Raw genomic sequence first — 15,795 nt, 5'->3', positions numbered from 1 at the left:
CACTGTTCTATATGATAGTTAAATTGTGGGAACACCAGCAGTGTGCTGATACACTGTTCTGTATGATAGTTACATTGTGGGAACACCAGCAGTGTGTTGCTACACTGTTCTATATGATAGTTAAATTGTGGGAACACCAGCAGTGTGCTGATACACTGTTCTGTATGATAGTTACATTGTGGGAACACCAGCAGTGTGTTGCTACACTGTTCTGTATGATAGTTACATTGTGGGAACACCAGCAGTGTGTTGCTACACTGTTCTGTACGATACTTACATTGTGGGAACTCCAGCAGTGTGCTGCTACATTGTTCTAAATGATAGTTACATTATAGGAACAAAAATAATCTGTTTCCCTCACATAGGATGAGTTTCATACACTTAGTAATGAAATGTGTCAGCATGAGCTGGGAAACTTCAGTAGAGCAACGAATACATCGACAAATATTCAACTATGGAGTCAGTAACTACGACAGATTTAGTAGTTTCCTGCCAGCAGACCTGGAGTTGCTATTATCTGGCAATTTTCTTATCTCAGCATGTGAGTGGAGGCTTATATGTTGAAAAAGTTGCAGTAGAGAATTTGTTGCATGGGGAATGCAGCATCAATTGCAAATACAGAGCAGAGCTTTACCATCTCATGGCTTAGTAAAGCTCTATACAGAAGACTGGCCCGGCTCTGTTTTTCAGTTTTCCATCCTGTGGGAGCTCTGCAATTAACGTGAAGGATTAGGGAAGGTTCCACGAGGGAATCCTGTGAGAGACAAGGAACGTCTGAGGGAAACTTGGAGACATAGTCTGTAAGGGAGAGAGAAATCTGGCTAGCGGAGTACGAAAGTATGATAATTTATTGTTATTATTATTATTATTATTATTATTATTATTATTATTATTATTATTATTATTATTATTATTATTATTATTATTATTATTATTATTATTATTATTATTACTTTTGTGAACACACGACAATCATCTAGCACTTTGGTACCTATTTACTGCTATGTAAATAGGTACCAAAGTGAAAGAAATGTCCTTGGTGTCAGGGGACCTGCCCACACTGTAACACTGTAAGGGAATCGTAGAGACATAATCAGGTTTGATCCGAAGAATGAGAGGGAAGCTCAGATTGCTCTGAGAGCCCTTCTCCAGTCTCCAAGCACTCACCTTGAAGTGTGACTCAGAGATTACCACGAACTGAGGTCGTCCTTGAGTTAAGATATGCGCTGAGGCAATGCACGTGGTGGTACCATCTATCATACCACAGCATACCACGTGAAGCCCATGTATCATACCATAACATACAACGTAAAGCCCATGTATCATACCACAACATACCACGTAACCCAACAAAACACGTGAACCCCCGTCTCATACCACAGTATACCACGCGAAAGTCCCGTCTCATACCACAACTTATCTGGAGCAGTGACGTGATAGTGTAGTCAGTGGTCCCAGTAGTACCGAAACGTTCTTATACATTTCAGTCTCCCATATGTGGATTATGTTTAAAGTCATGTGTTTTGGCGTGCTTTCAGTCCTATGTGTTTTGGCGTGCTCTCAGTCCTATGTGTTCTGGCGTGCTCTCAGTCCTATGTGTTCTGGCGTGCTCTCAGTCCTATGTGTTCTGGCGTGCTCTCAGTCCTATGTGTTCTGGCGTGCTCTCAGTCCTATGTGTTTTGGCATGCTCTCAGTCCTATGTGTTCTGGCATGCTCTCAGTCCTATGTGTTTTGGCATGCTCTCAGTTTTATGTGTACTGGCATGCTCTCAGTTTTATGTGTACTGGCATGCTCTCAGTTTTATGTGTACTGGCATGCTCTCAGTTTTATGTGTACTGGCATGCTCTCAGTTTTATGTGTACTGGCATGCTCTCAGTTTTATGTGTTCTGGCATGCTCTCAGTCCTATGTGTTCTGGCATGCTCTCAGTTGATCAGGCCCTGATCCATCGGGAGGCCTGGTCATGGACCGGGCCGCGGGGGCGTTGATCCCCGGAATAATCTCCAGGTAACCTCCAGGTAACCAGGTCCTATGTGTTCTGGCGTGCTCTCAGTCCTATGTGTTCTGGCGTGCTCTCAGTCCTATGTGTTCTGGCATGCTCTCAGTCCTATGTGTTCTGGCATGTTCTCAGTCCTATGTGTTCTGGCGTGCTCTCAGTCCTATGTGTTCTGGCATGCTCTCAGTCCTATGTGTTCTGGCATGTTCTCAGTCCTATGTGTTCTGGCGTGCTCTCAGTCCTATGTGTTCTGGCATGCTCTCAGTCCTATGTGTTCTGGCATGTTCTCAGTCCTATGTGTTCTGGCGTGCTCTCAGTCCTATGTGTTCTGGCATGCTCTCAGTCCTATGTGTTCTGGCATGTTCGCAGTCCTATGTGTTCTGGCGTGCTCTCAGTCCTATGTGTTCTGGCATGCTCTCAGTCCTATGTGTTCTGGCGTGTTCTCAGCCCTATGTGTTTTATCGTGTTCGCTAACGTTACAAAGATGGTAGTGACACGGTTCAACAGACAAGCTGTGGAAGAAGCTAAAGTCCAGTATATATATCTACAACAAGAAAACAGTTTACATCTTGATCAAAGCTTATCTCATGCAAATAGTTATTTTTCTGGCCAAATATAGCTCTAGAGCGTGACCAGTGGAGAGTTAACAGTCATTTTCGCACCAAATATAGCGCAGCCTAGTACGTCACTGCTGGTAACGCGCACTTGTCTATGATTTAAGTGTGTGTAAAAATGTTTTTAATCCTGACGCATCCGTGCGACGCGTAGGCGTAGTGAGTAGGCGTATGGGGGGGTGACTGTTGTTGTCTGGTGGGGATCCTGCTGGCGTATGCTGCCAAATTTATTCCGTCAGGTTTAGTGTATATTGGCCCATACGTATTGAGGGTGACTGTTGTTGACTGGTGGGGATCCTGCTGGCGTATGCTGCCAAATTCACTCCGTCGGGTTTAGTGTATATTGGCCCATACGTATTGAGGGTGACTGTTGTTGACTGGTGGGGATCCTGCTGGCGTATGCTGCCAAATTCACTCCGTCGGGTTTAGTGTATATTGGCCCATACGTATTGAGGGTGACTGTTGTTGACTGGTGGGGATCCTGCTGGAGTATGCTGCCAAATTCACTCCGTCGGGTTTAGAGTATATTGGCCCATACGCTTCAAGGAAAATCTGTGATCAGTTTGACTAGTCGAAATTTGGAAGTGGTTAGTGCAAGGAGGATCGAGCCTCTACCACTTTTAAGGCATGAGCCAAGGTTTGAGTCCCCTTCCATTCTTTCATTTATTCATTGCCAGCTCTTCGTTACGTGTTATTTTGAATTTATGGTTGTGAGATGAGGTGCAGCAGGAGGCTTGTCAGGAGTGTGGGATGAGAGACGAGGGTCCCAGTTGCTGCCGCTGGTACAACCATGTCACAGCTGTGCTGCCGCTGGTACAACCATGTCACAGCTGTGCTGCCGCTGGTACAACCATGTCACAGCTGTGCTGCCGCTGGTACAACCATGTCACAGCTGTGCTGCCGCTGGTACAACCATGTCACAGCTGTGCTACCGCTGGTACAATCATGTCACAGCTGTGCTGCCGCTGGTACAACCATGTCACAGCTGTGCTGCCGCTGGTACAACCATGTCACAGCTGTGCTGCCGCTGGTACAACCATATCACAGCTGTGCTGCCGCTGGTAAAACCATGTCACAGCTGTGCTGCCGCTGGTACAACCATGTCACAGCTGTGCTACCGCTGGTACAACCATGTCACAGCTGTGCTGCCGCTGGTACAACCACGTCACAGCTGTGCTGCCGCTGGTACAACCACGTCACAGCTGTGCTGCCGCTGGTACAATCATGTCACAGCTGTGCTGCCGCTGGTACAACCACGTCACAGCTGTGCTCCGCTCGTACAACCATGTCACAGCTGTGCTGCCGCTGGTACAACCATGTCACAGCTGTGCTACCGCTGGTACAACCATGTCACAGCTGTGCTTCCGCTGGTACAACCATGTCACAGCTATGCTACCGCTGGTACAATCATGTCACAGCTGTGCTGCAGCTGGTACAACCATGTCACAGCTGTGCTGCCGCTGGTACAACCATGTCACAGCTGTGCTGCCGCTGGTACAACCATGTCACAGCTGTGCTGCCGCTGGTACAACCATGTCACAGCTGTGCTGCCGCTGGTACAACCATGTCACAGCTGTGCTGCCGCTGGTACAACCATGTCACAGCTGTGCTGCCGCTGGTACAACCACGTCACATCTGTGCTCCGCTGGTACAACCATGTCACAGCTGTGCTGCCGCTGGTACAACCATGTCACAGCTGTGCTACCGCTGGTACAACCATGTCACAGCTGTGCTTCCGCTGGTACAACCATGTTACAGCTGTGCTACCACTGGTACAACCACGTCACAGCTGTGCTGCCGCTGGTACAACCATGTCACAGCTGCACTGCCGCTGGTACAACCATGTCACAGCTGTGCTGCCGCTGGTACAACCACGTCACAGCTGTGCTGCCGCTGGTACAACCATGTCAGCTGTGCTGCCGCTGGTACAACCATGTCACAGCTGTGCTGCCGCTGGTACAACCACGTCACAGCTGTGCTGCCGCTGGTACAAACATGTCACAGCTGTGCTGCCACTGGTACAACCATGTCACAGCTGTGCTGCCGCTGGTACAACCATGTCACAGCTGTGCTGCCGCTGGTACAACCATGTCACAGCTGTGCTGCCGCTGGTACAACCATGTCAGCTGTGCTGCCGCTGGTATAACCACGTCACAGCTGTGCTGCCGCTGGTACAACCATGTCACAGCTGTGCTGCCGCTGGTACAACCACGTCACAGCTCTGCTGCCGCCGGTACAAACATGTCACAGCTGTGCTGCCACTGGTACAACCATGTCACAGCTGTTCTGCCGCTGGTACAACCATGTCACAGCTGTGCTGCCGCTGGTACAACCATGTCACAGCTGTGCTGCCGCTGGTACAACCATGTCAGCTGTGCTGCCGCTGGTACAACCACGTCACAGCTGTGCTGCCACTGGTACAACCATGTCACAGCTGTGCTGCCACTGGTACAACCATGTCACAGCTGTGCTGCCACTGGTACAACCATGTCACAGCTGTGCTGCCGCTGGTACAACCACGTCACAGCTGTGCTGCCACTGGTACAACCATGTCACAGCTGTGCTGCCACTGGTACAACCATGTCACAGCTGTGCTGCCGCTGGTACAACCACGTCACAGCTTTGCTGCCGCTGGTACAAACATGTCACAGCTGTGCTGCCACTGGTACAACCATGTCACAGCTGTGCTGCCACTGGTACAACCATGTCACAGCTGTGCTGCCGCTGGTACAACCATGTCACAGCTGTGCTGCCGCTGGTACAACCATGTCAGCTGTGCTGCCGCTGGTACAACCATGTCAGCTGTGCTGCCGCTGGTACAACCACGTCACAGCTGTGCTGCCGCTGGAACAACTACGTCACAATAAGAATAACATCAACAATAAAAATAACAATAATAACAACAATAACAACAATTATTATCACAACTAATCAGGATAAATAATGAACTAGCTGCTGGCTGACTCACACAACGGAGTATATTTCTTTATATTTTGTGTCTGATGATCTCATTTGTCTCCCTCGGGTCGAGTCACTGGTGTGGCCGCATGTTTCCGCTACATTTTTCCCTCCGGTTGGTTTGTGTGTGTGTGTGAGCATATACTCAATTATTTTTGGTTGCAGGAGTCGAGTCATAGCTCCTAGCCCTACGCGTGTGTGAAAAAAGTATCTTTTAATCACTGTGAACATGACATCAACGTCAATGACGTCAACGTAAACATTAACGTATACATGTGATATCATTGTGTGAAAAAACAATACAGTGACGACAATACATTTTTTGGAGTAATTTAGAAACTATATTGAATAGCGTTTTGTCCCTCAAGTCACATAACATCACATACATGTGATAACATCACATACATGTGATAACATCTCTGTGTGTTGGCAAGATGTTTATCCTTCGTCTTGTACGTAAAACACACAGAAAACAGCATAAGGGAGTTTTATTAACCACATGTATGTGACCCATCCTGTGTGATGGAACATGACTGGGAAACATAGCTAGCTCTTGTTCCCACACTGTAACTGTTACGTAGAACAGTGTAGCAACACACTGCTGGTGTTCCCACAATGTAACTATCAAATAGAATAGTGTAGCAACACTCTGCTGGTGTTCCCACAATGTAACTATCATATAGAACAGTGTAGCAACACACTGCTGGTGTTCCCACAATGTAACTATCAAATAGAATAGTGTAGCAACACTCTGCTGGTGTTCCCACAATGTAACTATCATATAGAATAGTGTAGCAACACACTGCTGGTGTTCCCACAATGTAACTATCATATAGAATAGTGTAGCAACACACTGCTGGTGTTCCCACAATGTAACTATCATATAGAATAGTGTAGCAACACACTGCTGGTGTTCCCACAATGTAACTATCATATAGAATAGTGTAGCAACACTCTGCTGGTGTTCCCACAATGGGGTGGCCTGGTGGCCTGGTGGGTGGCCCGGTGGCCTGGTGGCTAAAGCTCCCGCTTCACACACGGAGGGCCCGGGTTCGATTCCCGGCGGGTGGAAACATTTCGACACGTTTCCTTACACCTGTTGTCCTGTTCACCTAGCAGCAAATAGGTACCTGGGTGTTAGTCGACTGGTGTGGGTCGCATCCTGGGGGACAAGATTAAGGACCCCAATGGAAATAAGTTAGACAGTCCTCGATGACGCACTGACTTTCTTGGGTTATCCTGGGTGGCTAACCCTCCGGGGTTAAAAATCCGAACGAAATCTTATCTTATCTTATCTTAACTATCATATAGAATAGTGTAGCAACACACTGCTGGTGTTCCTACAATGTAACTATTATATAGAATAGTGTAACAACACTTTGCTGGTGTTCCCACAATGTAACTATCATACAGAACAGTGTAGCAGCACACTGCTGGTGTTCCCACAATGTAACTATCATACAGAACAGTGTAGCAGCACACTGCTGGTGTTCCCACAATGTAACTATCATACAGAGCAGTGTAACAACACACTGCTGGTGTTCCCGGGTACTTGGAGACCTCATCATATATTCTCCCCTGAGGCTATTTTCCCAGACCAAGAGTTTCCCCCCCCCCCTCCTCCCTACTCCGCCGAGTGGTATTTTACAGCCGGCACTATCAGTTGCTGGCGACCTTCTGAGAGCTGACCTCGAAGACAGCACTGAGTGGAAGTCTGACATTTGAGGGAGTCCAGCGTGCGGATATGAAGCCCAGTATGTTATCTAAGGATACTCGTCAGCTTCTCACACACAACGTTCCAGACTACGAACCGGCAAAGGGAAACGAAGCTTTTCGCTATAACAGAAAAACTGAACTGCGAAGTAGGATGGCTGGGTGGAAGGGTCAGTAAGACTGCATGCCACCTGTACATCACCTGTACATCACCAGGCAAGAAAATTCCCGAAATATAGCCCCATTGAGATTTAAGTAAATTCTGAGTTATCAGTGTGTCTGGGGTATATTTGGAGGGTGTTCTGGGGGTCAACGCCCCCGACGCGAATAATACCTGGCAAATGATACTTGGAGAATAGTATCTGGCGAAAAATATCTGGCCAATAATATTAAAATACGCCAAAGATGATACTTGGCATAGTTGGGAATCCCGCTAGTGAGTGCCGGTGCCACGGCTGGGTACCATGGCATCCTGTTGTTGCTTTCAATGATGTATCCGGCCACTGCAACCTCATATATTTGTTTATCAGGTCTCTATTGCTTCGCTTATCCGGCCACGCCACAGGAGTTGTGGGAAACCTCTTTTTAACCGGCCACTCTGACGTGAGGCTTCGTTCAACCGGCTGCTGGATCGTGCGTGGGAGCCTCTCAACACGTAGGTTGGTTGGTCTACAGCGTCATGCGTTTTCTCTCACCATGAGGCGGGCCAAAACAGCATGGGTTCGACTCCTTGGCTAGTGCAGTGTTGTTATTATATATATATATATATATATATATATATATATATATATATATATATATATATATATATATATATATATATATATATATATATATATATATATATATATATATATATATATATATATATATATATATGCATATGCATACCAGAACACAGATGTGAGTATATCTGCAGTATGTTACCTGGAGTATACCTGGAGGGTATTCCTGGGATCAACGCCCCCACGGCCAGGTCCATGACCAGGCCTCGCTTTGGATCAGGACCTGATCAACCAGGCTGTTACTGCTGGCCGCACACAAACGTACGAATCACAGCCCGGTTGGTCAGGTACTGACCTTGGCTACGTGTCAAGTACCTTCTTGAAGACAGCCAGGGGTCTATTGGTAATCCCCCTTATGTATGCTGGGAGACAGTTTAACAGTCTTGGGCCCCTGACACTTATGCTGATAAGGCGCTGGTAACATTCTCAGCTGCGTTAAGGAGAATGTTGAAACATTCAGCATAACTTTCTGCCCTGAATGTGTTGAGTATGTTGAAAGAGCCTTTTCTCACTCTCTCCCCCTGAGGGTATGTAGGAAAGAATTGTAATTAGGAGAACACCTGAAGAATGCAGGAGCACGTTATGAAGATCACTGGTGAACATTGGTTCAGTACGACCCCAAGACGACCTCTAGTGCGTTACGATGTGAGGATGGAAGCGGAGGCAGTAAGGGGTGTACGGGAGGGGGGTTTCGGTGGTTGAAGGGGATTTTTGGTTGGGGAGAGGTAGGGGAGTGGGGTGAGGGGAGGGTTCTTCCTCATAAGTCATATTAAATCCTTACAATTATCCTAGTTAAAAAATATATAAAATTTAACCTACTATAGACCAGTAAAGTCAAAGAATGACTTTATTTTCACTTATATCCTCTTTTATCCTCACTTTATTTAATTTTTTACTTAGGAATTACTTTCTTATATAAATCTCTTATATGTAGTGCGATTTTCTTGTAAATACGACTAAAAAAAGCCTATCCAAAATTGATCAACGCCTTGAAAGGCCTCTTTAATATAACCTGCTCAACTCTAGACATAAATGGCTTAAATCAGACACACCATTTTTTTGCCCATTACTCTGTAATAAAAAGGTGTTTGAGGCCTGATTTTCCCTATTGCGGGTCCTGCAGAACTGTGTTTACCTCCCTTATAGTACCGTTGTGGCCTTTGGGTCGCAACCTTCACAAAATACGCAGCAAGACAGTCTGCAACTGGCTGATTGTAATTTCCACTACTTAGTTGAGTTTCGTTGTTTTTACGATACTTTATCTGGTACATGAAGCATTTTAAGCTTAAAATACTCCATGTAAGATAATTATCTTAGAGTCGAGTCCTGGATGAATCTCGCTATCTTGTTTTGGGTAACTTGAAGTCTTGTTTTATCTAAGACTTTCAGGAAGAACAAGAAGACTGGAACAATAAATAAATAACCCGCACGTAGGAGAGAGGAGCTTACAACGACGTTTCGGTCCGGCTTGGAGCGAAAAACGTCGTCGTAAGCTTCCCTCTTCTACGTGCGGGTTGTGTACAAAACAGTGTATGAAAGGTAGACACAGTGCTGCCAGCCTCAGTATGTAGACACAGTGCTGCCAGCCTCAGTATGTAGACACAGTGCTGCCAGCCTCAGTATGTAGACACAGTGCTGTCAGCCTCAGTAGGTAGACACAGTGCTGTCAGCCTCAGTATGTAGACACAGTGCTGTCAGCCTCAGTAGGTAGACACAGTGCTGTCAGCCTCAGTATGTAGACACAGTGCTGCCAGCCTCAGTATGTAGACACAGTGCTGTCAGCCTCAGTAGGTAGACACAGTGCTGCCAGCCTCAGTGTGTAGACACAGTGCTGTCAGCCTCAGTATGTAGACACAGTGCTGCCAGCCTCAGTATGTAGACACAGTGCTGCCAGCCTCAGTGTGTAGACACAGTGCTGTCAGCCTCAGTATGTAGACACAGTGCTGCCAGCCTCAGTATGTAGACACAGTGCTGTCAGCCTCAGTATGTAGACACAGTGCTGCCAGCCTCAGTATGTAGACACAGTGCTGTCAGCCTCAGTATGTAGACACAGTGCTGCCAGCCTCAGTATGTAGACACAGTGCTGTCAGCCTCAGTATGTAGACACAGTGCTGCCAGCCTCAGTAGGTAGACACAGTGCTGCCAGCCTCAGTATGTAGACACAGTGCTGTCAGCCTCAATAGGTAGACACAGTGCTGTCAGCCTCAGTAGGTAGACACAGCGCTGCCAGCCTCAATAGGTAGACACAGTGCTGTCAGCCTCAGTAGGTAGACACAGCGCTGTCAGCCTCAGTATGTAGACACAGTGCTGCCAGCCTCAGTATGTAGACACAGTGCTGCCAGCCTCAGTAGGTAGATACTGTGCTGTCAGCCTCAGTATGTAGACACAGTGCTGCCAGCCTCAGTAGGTAGACACAGTGCTGTCAGCCTCAGTATGTAGACACAGTGCTGCCAGCCTCAGTAGGTAGACACAGTGCTGTCAGCCTCAGTAGGTAGACACAGTGCTGCCAGCCTCAGTATGTAGACACAGTGCTGTCAGCCTAAGTAGGTAGACACAGTGCTGTCAGCCTAAGTATGTAGACACAGTGCTGCCAGCCTCAGTATGTAGACACAGTGCTGTCAGCCTCAGTATGTAGACACAGTGCTGCCAGCCTCAGTAGGTAGACACAGTGCTGTCAGCCTCAGTATGTAGACACAGTGCTGTCAGCCTCAGTATGTAGACACAGTGCTGTCAGCCTCAGTATGTAGACACAGTGCTGTCAGCCTCAGTATGTAGACACAGTGCTGTCAGCCTCAGTATGTAGACACAGTGCTGCCAGCCTCAGTAGGTAGACACAGTGCTGCCAGCCTCAATAGGTAGACACAGTGCTGTCAGCCTCAGTAGGTAGACACAGCGCTGTTAGCCTCAGTGTGTAGACATAGTCCTGCCAGCCTCAGTAGGTAGACACAGTGCTGCCAGCCTCAGTATGTAGACACAGTGCTGCCAGCCTCAGTAGGTAGACACAGTGCTGCCAGCCTCAGTAGGTAGACACAGTGCTGCCAGCCTCAGTAGGTAGACACAGTGCTGCCAGCCTCAGTAGGTAGACACAGTGCTGTCAGCCTCAGTATGTAGACACAGTGCTGTCAGCCTCAGCACAGTGCTGTCAGCCTCAGTATGTAGACACAGTGCTGTCCAGCCTCAGTATGTAGACACAGTGCTGCCAGCCTCAGCCAGTGCAGTAGTGTAGACACAGTGCTGCCAGCACAGTGCTGTCAGTAGGTAGACACAGTGCTGTCAGCCTCAGTAGGTAGACACAGTGCTGTTAGCCTCAGTAGGTAGACACAGTGCTGTCAGCCTCAGTAGGTAGACACAGTGCTGCCAGCCTCAGTATGTAGACACAGTGCTGTCAGCCTCAGTAGGTAGACACAGTGCTGCCAGCCTCAGTAGGTAGACACAGTGCTGTCAGCCTCAGTATGTAGACACAGTGCTGCCAGCCTCAGTAGGTAGACACAGTGCTGCCAGCCTCAATAGGTAGACACAGTGCTGTCAGCCTCAGTAGGTAGACACAGCGCTGTCAGCCTCAGTATGTAGACACAGTGCTGCCAGCCTCAGTATGTAGACACAGTGCTGCCAGCCTCAGTAGGTAGATACTGTGCTGTCAGCCTCAGTATGTAGACACAGTGCTGCCAGCCTCAGTAGGTAGACACAGTGCTGTCAGCCTCAGTATGTAGACACAGTGCTGCCAGCCTCAGTAGGTAGACACAGTGCTGTCAGCCTCAGTAGGTAGACACAGTGCTGCCAGCCTCAGTATGTAGACACAGTGCTGTCAGCCTAAGTAGGTAGACACAGTGCTGTCAGCCTAAGTATGTAGACACAGTGCTGCCAGTCTCAGTATGTAGACACAGTGCTGTCAGCCTCAGTATGTAGACACAGTGCTGCCAGCCTCAGTAGGTAGACACAGTGCTGTCAGCCTCAGTATGTAGACACAGTGCTGTCAGCCTCAGTATGTAGACACAGTGCTGTCAGCCTCAGTATGTAGACACAGTGCTGTCAGCCTCAGTATGTAGACACAGTGCTGTCAGCCTCAGTATGTAGACACAGTGCTGCCAGCCTCAGTATGTAGACACAGTGCTGTCAGCCTCAGTATGTAGACACAGTGCTGCCAGCCTCAGTAGGTAGATACTGTGCTGCCAGCCTCAGTATGTAGACACAGTGCTGTCAGCCTCAGTATGTAGACACAGTGCTGCCAGCCTCAGTAGGTAGATACTGTGCTGTCAGCCTCAGGAGGTAGACACAGTGCTGCCAGCCTCAGTATGTAGACACAGTGCTGCCAGCCTCAGTAGGTAGACACAGTGCTGCCAGCCTCAGTATGTAGACACAGTGCTGTCAGCCTCAGTATGTAGACACAGTGCTGCCAGCCTCAGTAAGTAGATACTGTGCTGTCAGCCTCAGGAGGTAGACACAGTGCTGCCAGCCTCAGTAGGTAGATACTGTGCTGTCAGCCTCAGGAGGTAGACACAGTGCTGCCAGCCTCAGTAGGTAGATACTGTGCTGTCAGCCTCAGGAGGTAGACACAGTGCTGCCAGCCTCAGTAGGTAGATACTGTGCTGTCAGCCTCAGGAGGTAGACACAGTGCTGCCAGCCTCAGTATGTAGACACAGTGCTGTCAGCCTCAGTAGGTAGACACAGTGCTTGTGTACAGAGGAACTCTAACATAATATCTCAACAGATATCCAAGGTTTGGTTCCGATTTTTTCCCCTCTCCTTCATTTTTATCTCACCAAGGACAGTAGTGCAGACAGTTATATGAAAAATTCCTGGCATTGTTTGTCTTTGTAACTTGTTGTAACAAATAAGTTACTTTAACTTGATGTTTTTAAACCAAAACTTTGTTAGTTTTATTGGGGATAAGATAAAATTTCCTTAAAATGCAAGAAAAAACCTGAAATAAATGAGACAATGGAGAGAAATAATTTTTTCTCCAATTTATTTTAGATAGCAAGATTTTGTCTAAAATTTCTTGACTGGAGTTGCAAGTTGATCTTATTATTATTGATCTGTTTTGTCCGTGTATTTCTAATTGATTTTCCATCTGCAGCAAGTATGAAGATGGTTCTTGACCCTACCACGGGTGGGGATAGAACCCGCGGTTAGAGAGTCAGAACTCCAGACCGACGCGTTAACCACTGGACCGGCTGGTTACAATAAGATTCATTCAACTCTGATCGTGGGTTCTATCCCCACCCGTGGTATGTTTGTTTGCAATTGTGTCATTACGATTTCGTGAGTCATGGTCCCTTACACCTATAAGGACAACGCCTGACTATCTGTTGTAAACTGTGTGATTAAGTAAGGGAACTGATCCTGGATGGTTCGTTAATCAACTAACTGTTATTATTTACTGGTTGGATTTGCTTACATCCCTTATATAACTCATTTAAAGTAAATGTTTCACGTGTAACGTGGTTGTCTGGCGTGTGAACTACGGCGCACCTCGTCTCTGTTTTGTTGGAAGCGAACGTTCAAGGCACCAAGTATTATTGTCTCACGGTCGGACACAGTTCTAGATAAAACTCTGCGTTAGTGTACTAAGAACTATTTGTGACTGGTAGAGTGGTCAACACCTGCCACTAGTCTGGGTTAAGTCTTTATTACGGACACAGGTGTAGTCTTGTAGCCTGCACACCTGGTTGTAGCACAATAACCAAAGTAGAAATGTGGAATCAGCAAGCAATTATAAGTACAATATTTACAAAAGATATGTACAGAAAGGAAATCTGCGAGAGACACGGCAAGAACCACCTTCAACCAGAGTTGGAGGTAAGTCTACCAATGTTGCTTCACGAGGATCTTCCTTGTCATTGGCTGGTTGAACCAATGTGCTAGCATAACTGGGGGGCCCCTGCTCGTTACACTCTCAGTATCTGGTTCACTGGTCGGGAGGGCATGCCTATATGAGTGACACACGCGGAATAAAAATATAACGTACTCTTAGCATTACACAGTCTTGAGGAGCATCACTTCTCACCATAGATCTTCCTACAGGACACATGTACAGTGTTTAGTATATTTCATCGAGGAAATGAATAGCTTCTTGAGTCCTTCTGAACAAGACACTGCAATGAACAGATTCTCTACAGTATTGTCGTACGGGTCGAGTCTTGGAATATATGTTCGGTAATTATAAATATATGCACCGCCTCCTCCCCCTTTTCTATCTTTAGCCATAGGTGTTATGTGGAAGCCTTCTACCCATAGGTGTTATGCTGCACTAGACACTTGTGCAACACTTGGGTATCTTTTTTGTGGAAACATTTCGCCAACTAGTGGCTTCCTCAGTCCAATGCAGATAAGAATGGTTAAAGATCAGAAGGACTTTGAGATAATCAGTCCCTCAGCCTGACGTTGTGTTGAAGTTCTCTATTTGTCTTCGTGGCTTTCACTGTGTCACCTAGCCAGTAGGGTCTCAGTCCAGGATTAAGATCGATCAGGAAACACACGGGAAAGTACAGGTATGTGAGTGATGAGTGTAAACAGAGGTTTTGGAAGATGTAGCTGTTTACCATATTTGGAGAGGGGGAAATTACCGAAGTCTTAGTTCTGTCTGTTAGAATCCCAGCTTCCGACATTTAAGCGGAAGGGGCGGTGGGGAAGGGGTGATGCGTGGGGTGCTGTGTACTAGAGGGATTGGTGGAGGTGTGCGTTGGATGAGGGGGGGAGTGATATTACGTGCGTCACCAGTGACCTTGAACCATGCGCACTAAATCTTACATACGCATCAGGTTGGTGTGTACCCCGAGGTGTCCTTGTGTATGTGTGTATGTGTATGTGTTGGGGAGAAGGATAGAGGTAAATGGAAGGGATCACATCATATGTTGTGCTGGAGAGGGTGAAATAGAGGGAGGGAGAGAGAGGGAGAGAGGGGAGAGAGAGGGAGAGGGGAGAGAGAGGGAGAGAAGGGAGAGAGAGGGAGAGGGGAAGGGAAGGAAAACCAGCAATATCAGTGGTGTACACTAACCCGCAGTACACTGAAGGTAGGAAGTATAACGTGATGTACAAGGTGAGGCACTTCTGCCAGCGAACTAAGAATATATCAAACTCTTGCTGCAGGTGAGATACGAGGTGAACCAAACAAGGTGAAATACAAGGTGAAACGCAAGGTGAAACACAAGGTGGAAAACAAGGCTCAATACAAGGTCGAAAACAGGGACACATAACGGCTAGGGTCTACGATATAATAAACGGGTAGACACCGTTTTTGGCCTCTGAACAGGAAGCTTTGGGGGTAGACGAGGGTGAAGCGCCCCCCAAATAGGCTTATACTTTTTTCCCTTGTCTAACTAATGTCTAATTTTCACGGTGTTATAATGAAAATTGATCACGGAAGTACGGTGAGAAATTTCTCAAGTCTGCTGAAACACATATGTGTTGAAGAAAGATTTTTTTGATTGATACATCTTACGATTTTTTATGCTTGTTCATCATTAAAAATCCAGGCTTAAGCCTCCACACAAATAGAAAGTCTGGCCTAAGTTTCCTCACCTTCGTGAGTTAGTGTGACTAGTTTATGGTACAAGTCGGACCGAAACGTCGTCATAACCTCCCTTATCCTATGTGCGGGTTATTTGTGTACTGTTTTTGTTATTCATGAGGGAGTTAATGTGCCTTCCTGCAGTGTAGGCTCGATCCTATGTTCTTCTTTACAGTCAGCTTCGATCCTTAGAGGTGGGATGGGTAGTGGAATTTAAGAC

General features: G+C 47.1%; 1 protein-coding gene across 1 annotated transcript in view; it reads left to right on the top strand.

Annotated features, from left to right (window-relative positions):
* Positions 1 to 13,584: 13,584 nt before the first annotated feature.
* The window catches only part of LOC128699698 (uncharacterized), a 34,428-nt gene continuing 32,217 nt past the window's right edge, over positions 13,585 to 15,795 (top strand). Inside the window, exon 1 of the mRNA XM_070099313.1 lies at positions 13,585 to 13,864. Coding sequence (XP_069955414.1) covers positions 13,760 to 13,864 — 105 coding nt within the window. The 5' untranslated portion in view covers positions 13,585 to 13,759. The remainder of the gene's footprint in view (positions 13,865 to 15,795) is intronic.

This window comes from Cherax quadricarinatus, chromosome 67 (assembly GCF_038502225.1).
Source record: "Cherax quadricarinatus isolate ZL_2023a chromosome 67, ASM3850222v1, whole genome shotgun sequence".
NCBI classification, from domain to species: Eukaryota; Metazoa; Arthropoda; class Malacostraca; order Decapoda; family Parastacidae; genus Cherax; species Cherax quadricarinatus.
Note: the sequence above shows the minus strand (reverse complement) of the source record. Positions and strands in the feature narration are given on the sequence as shown.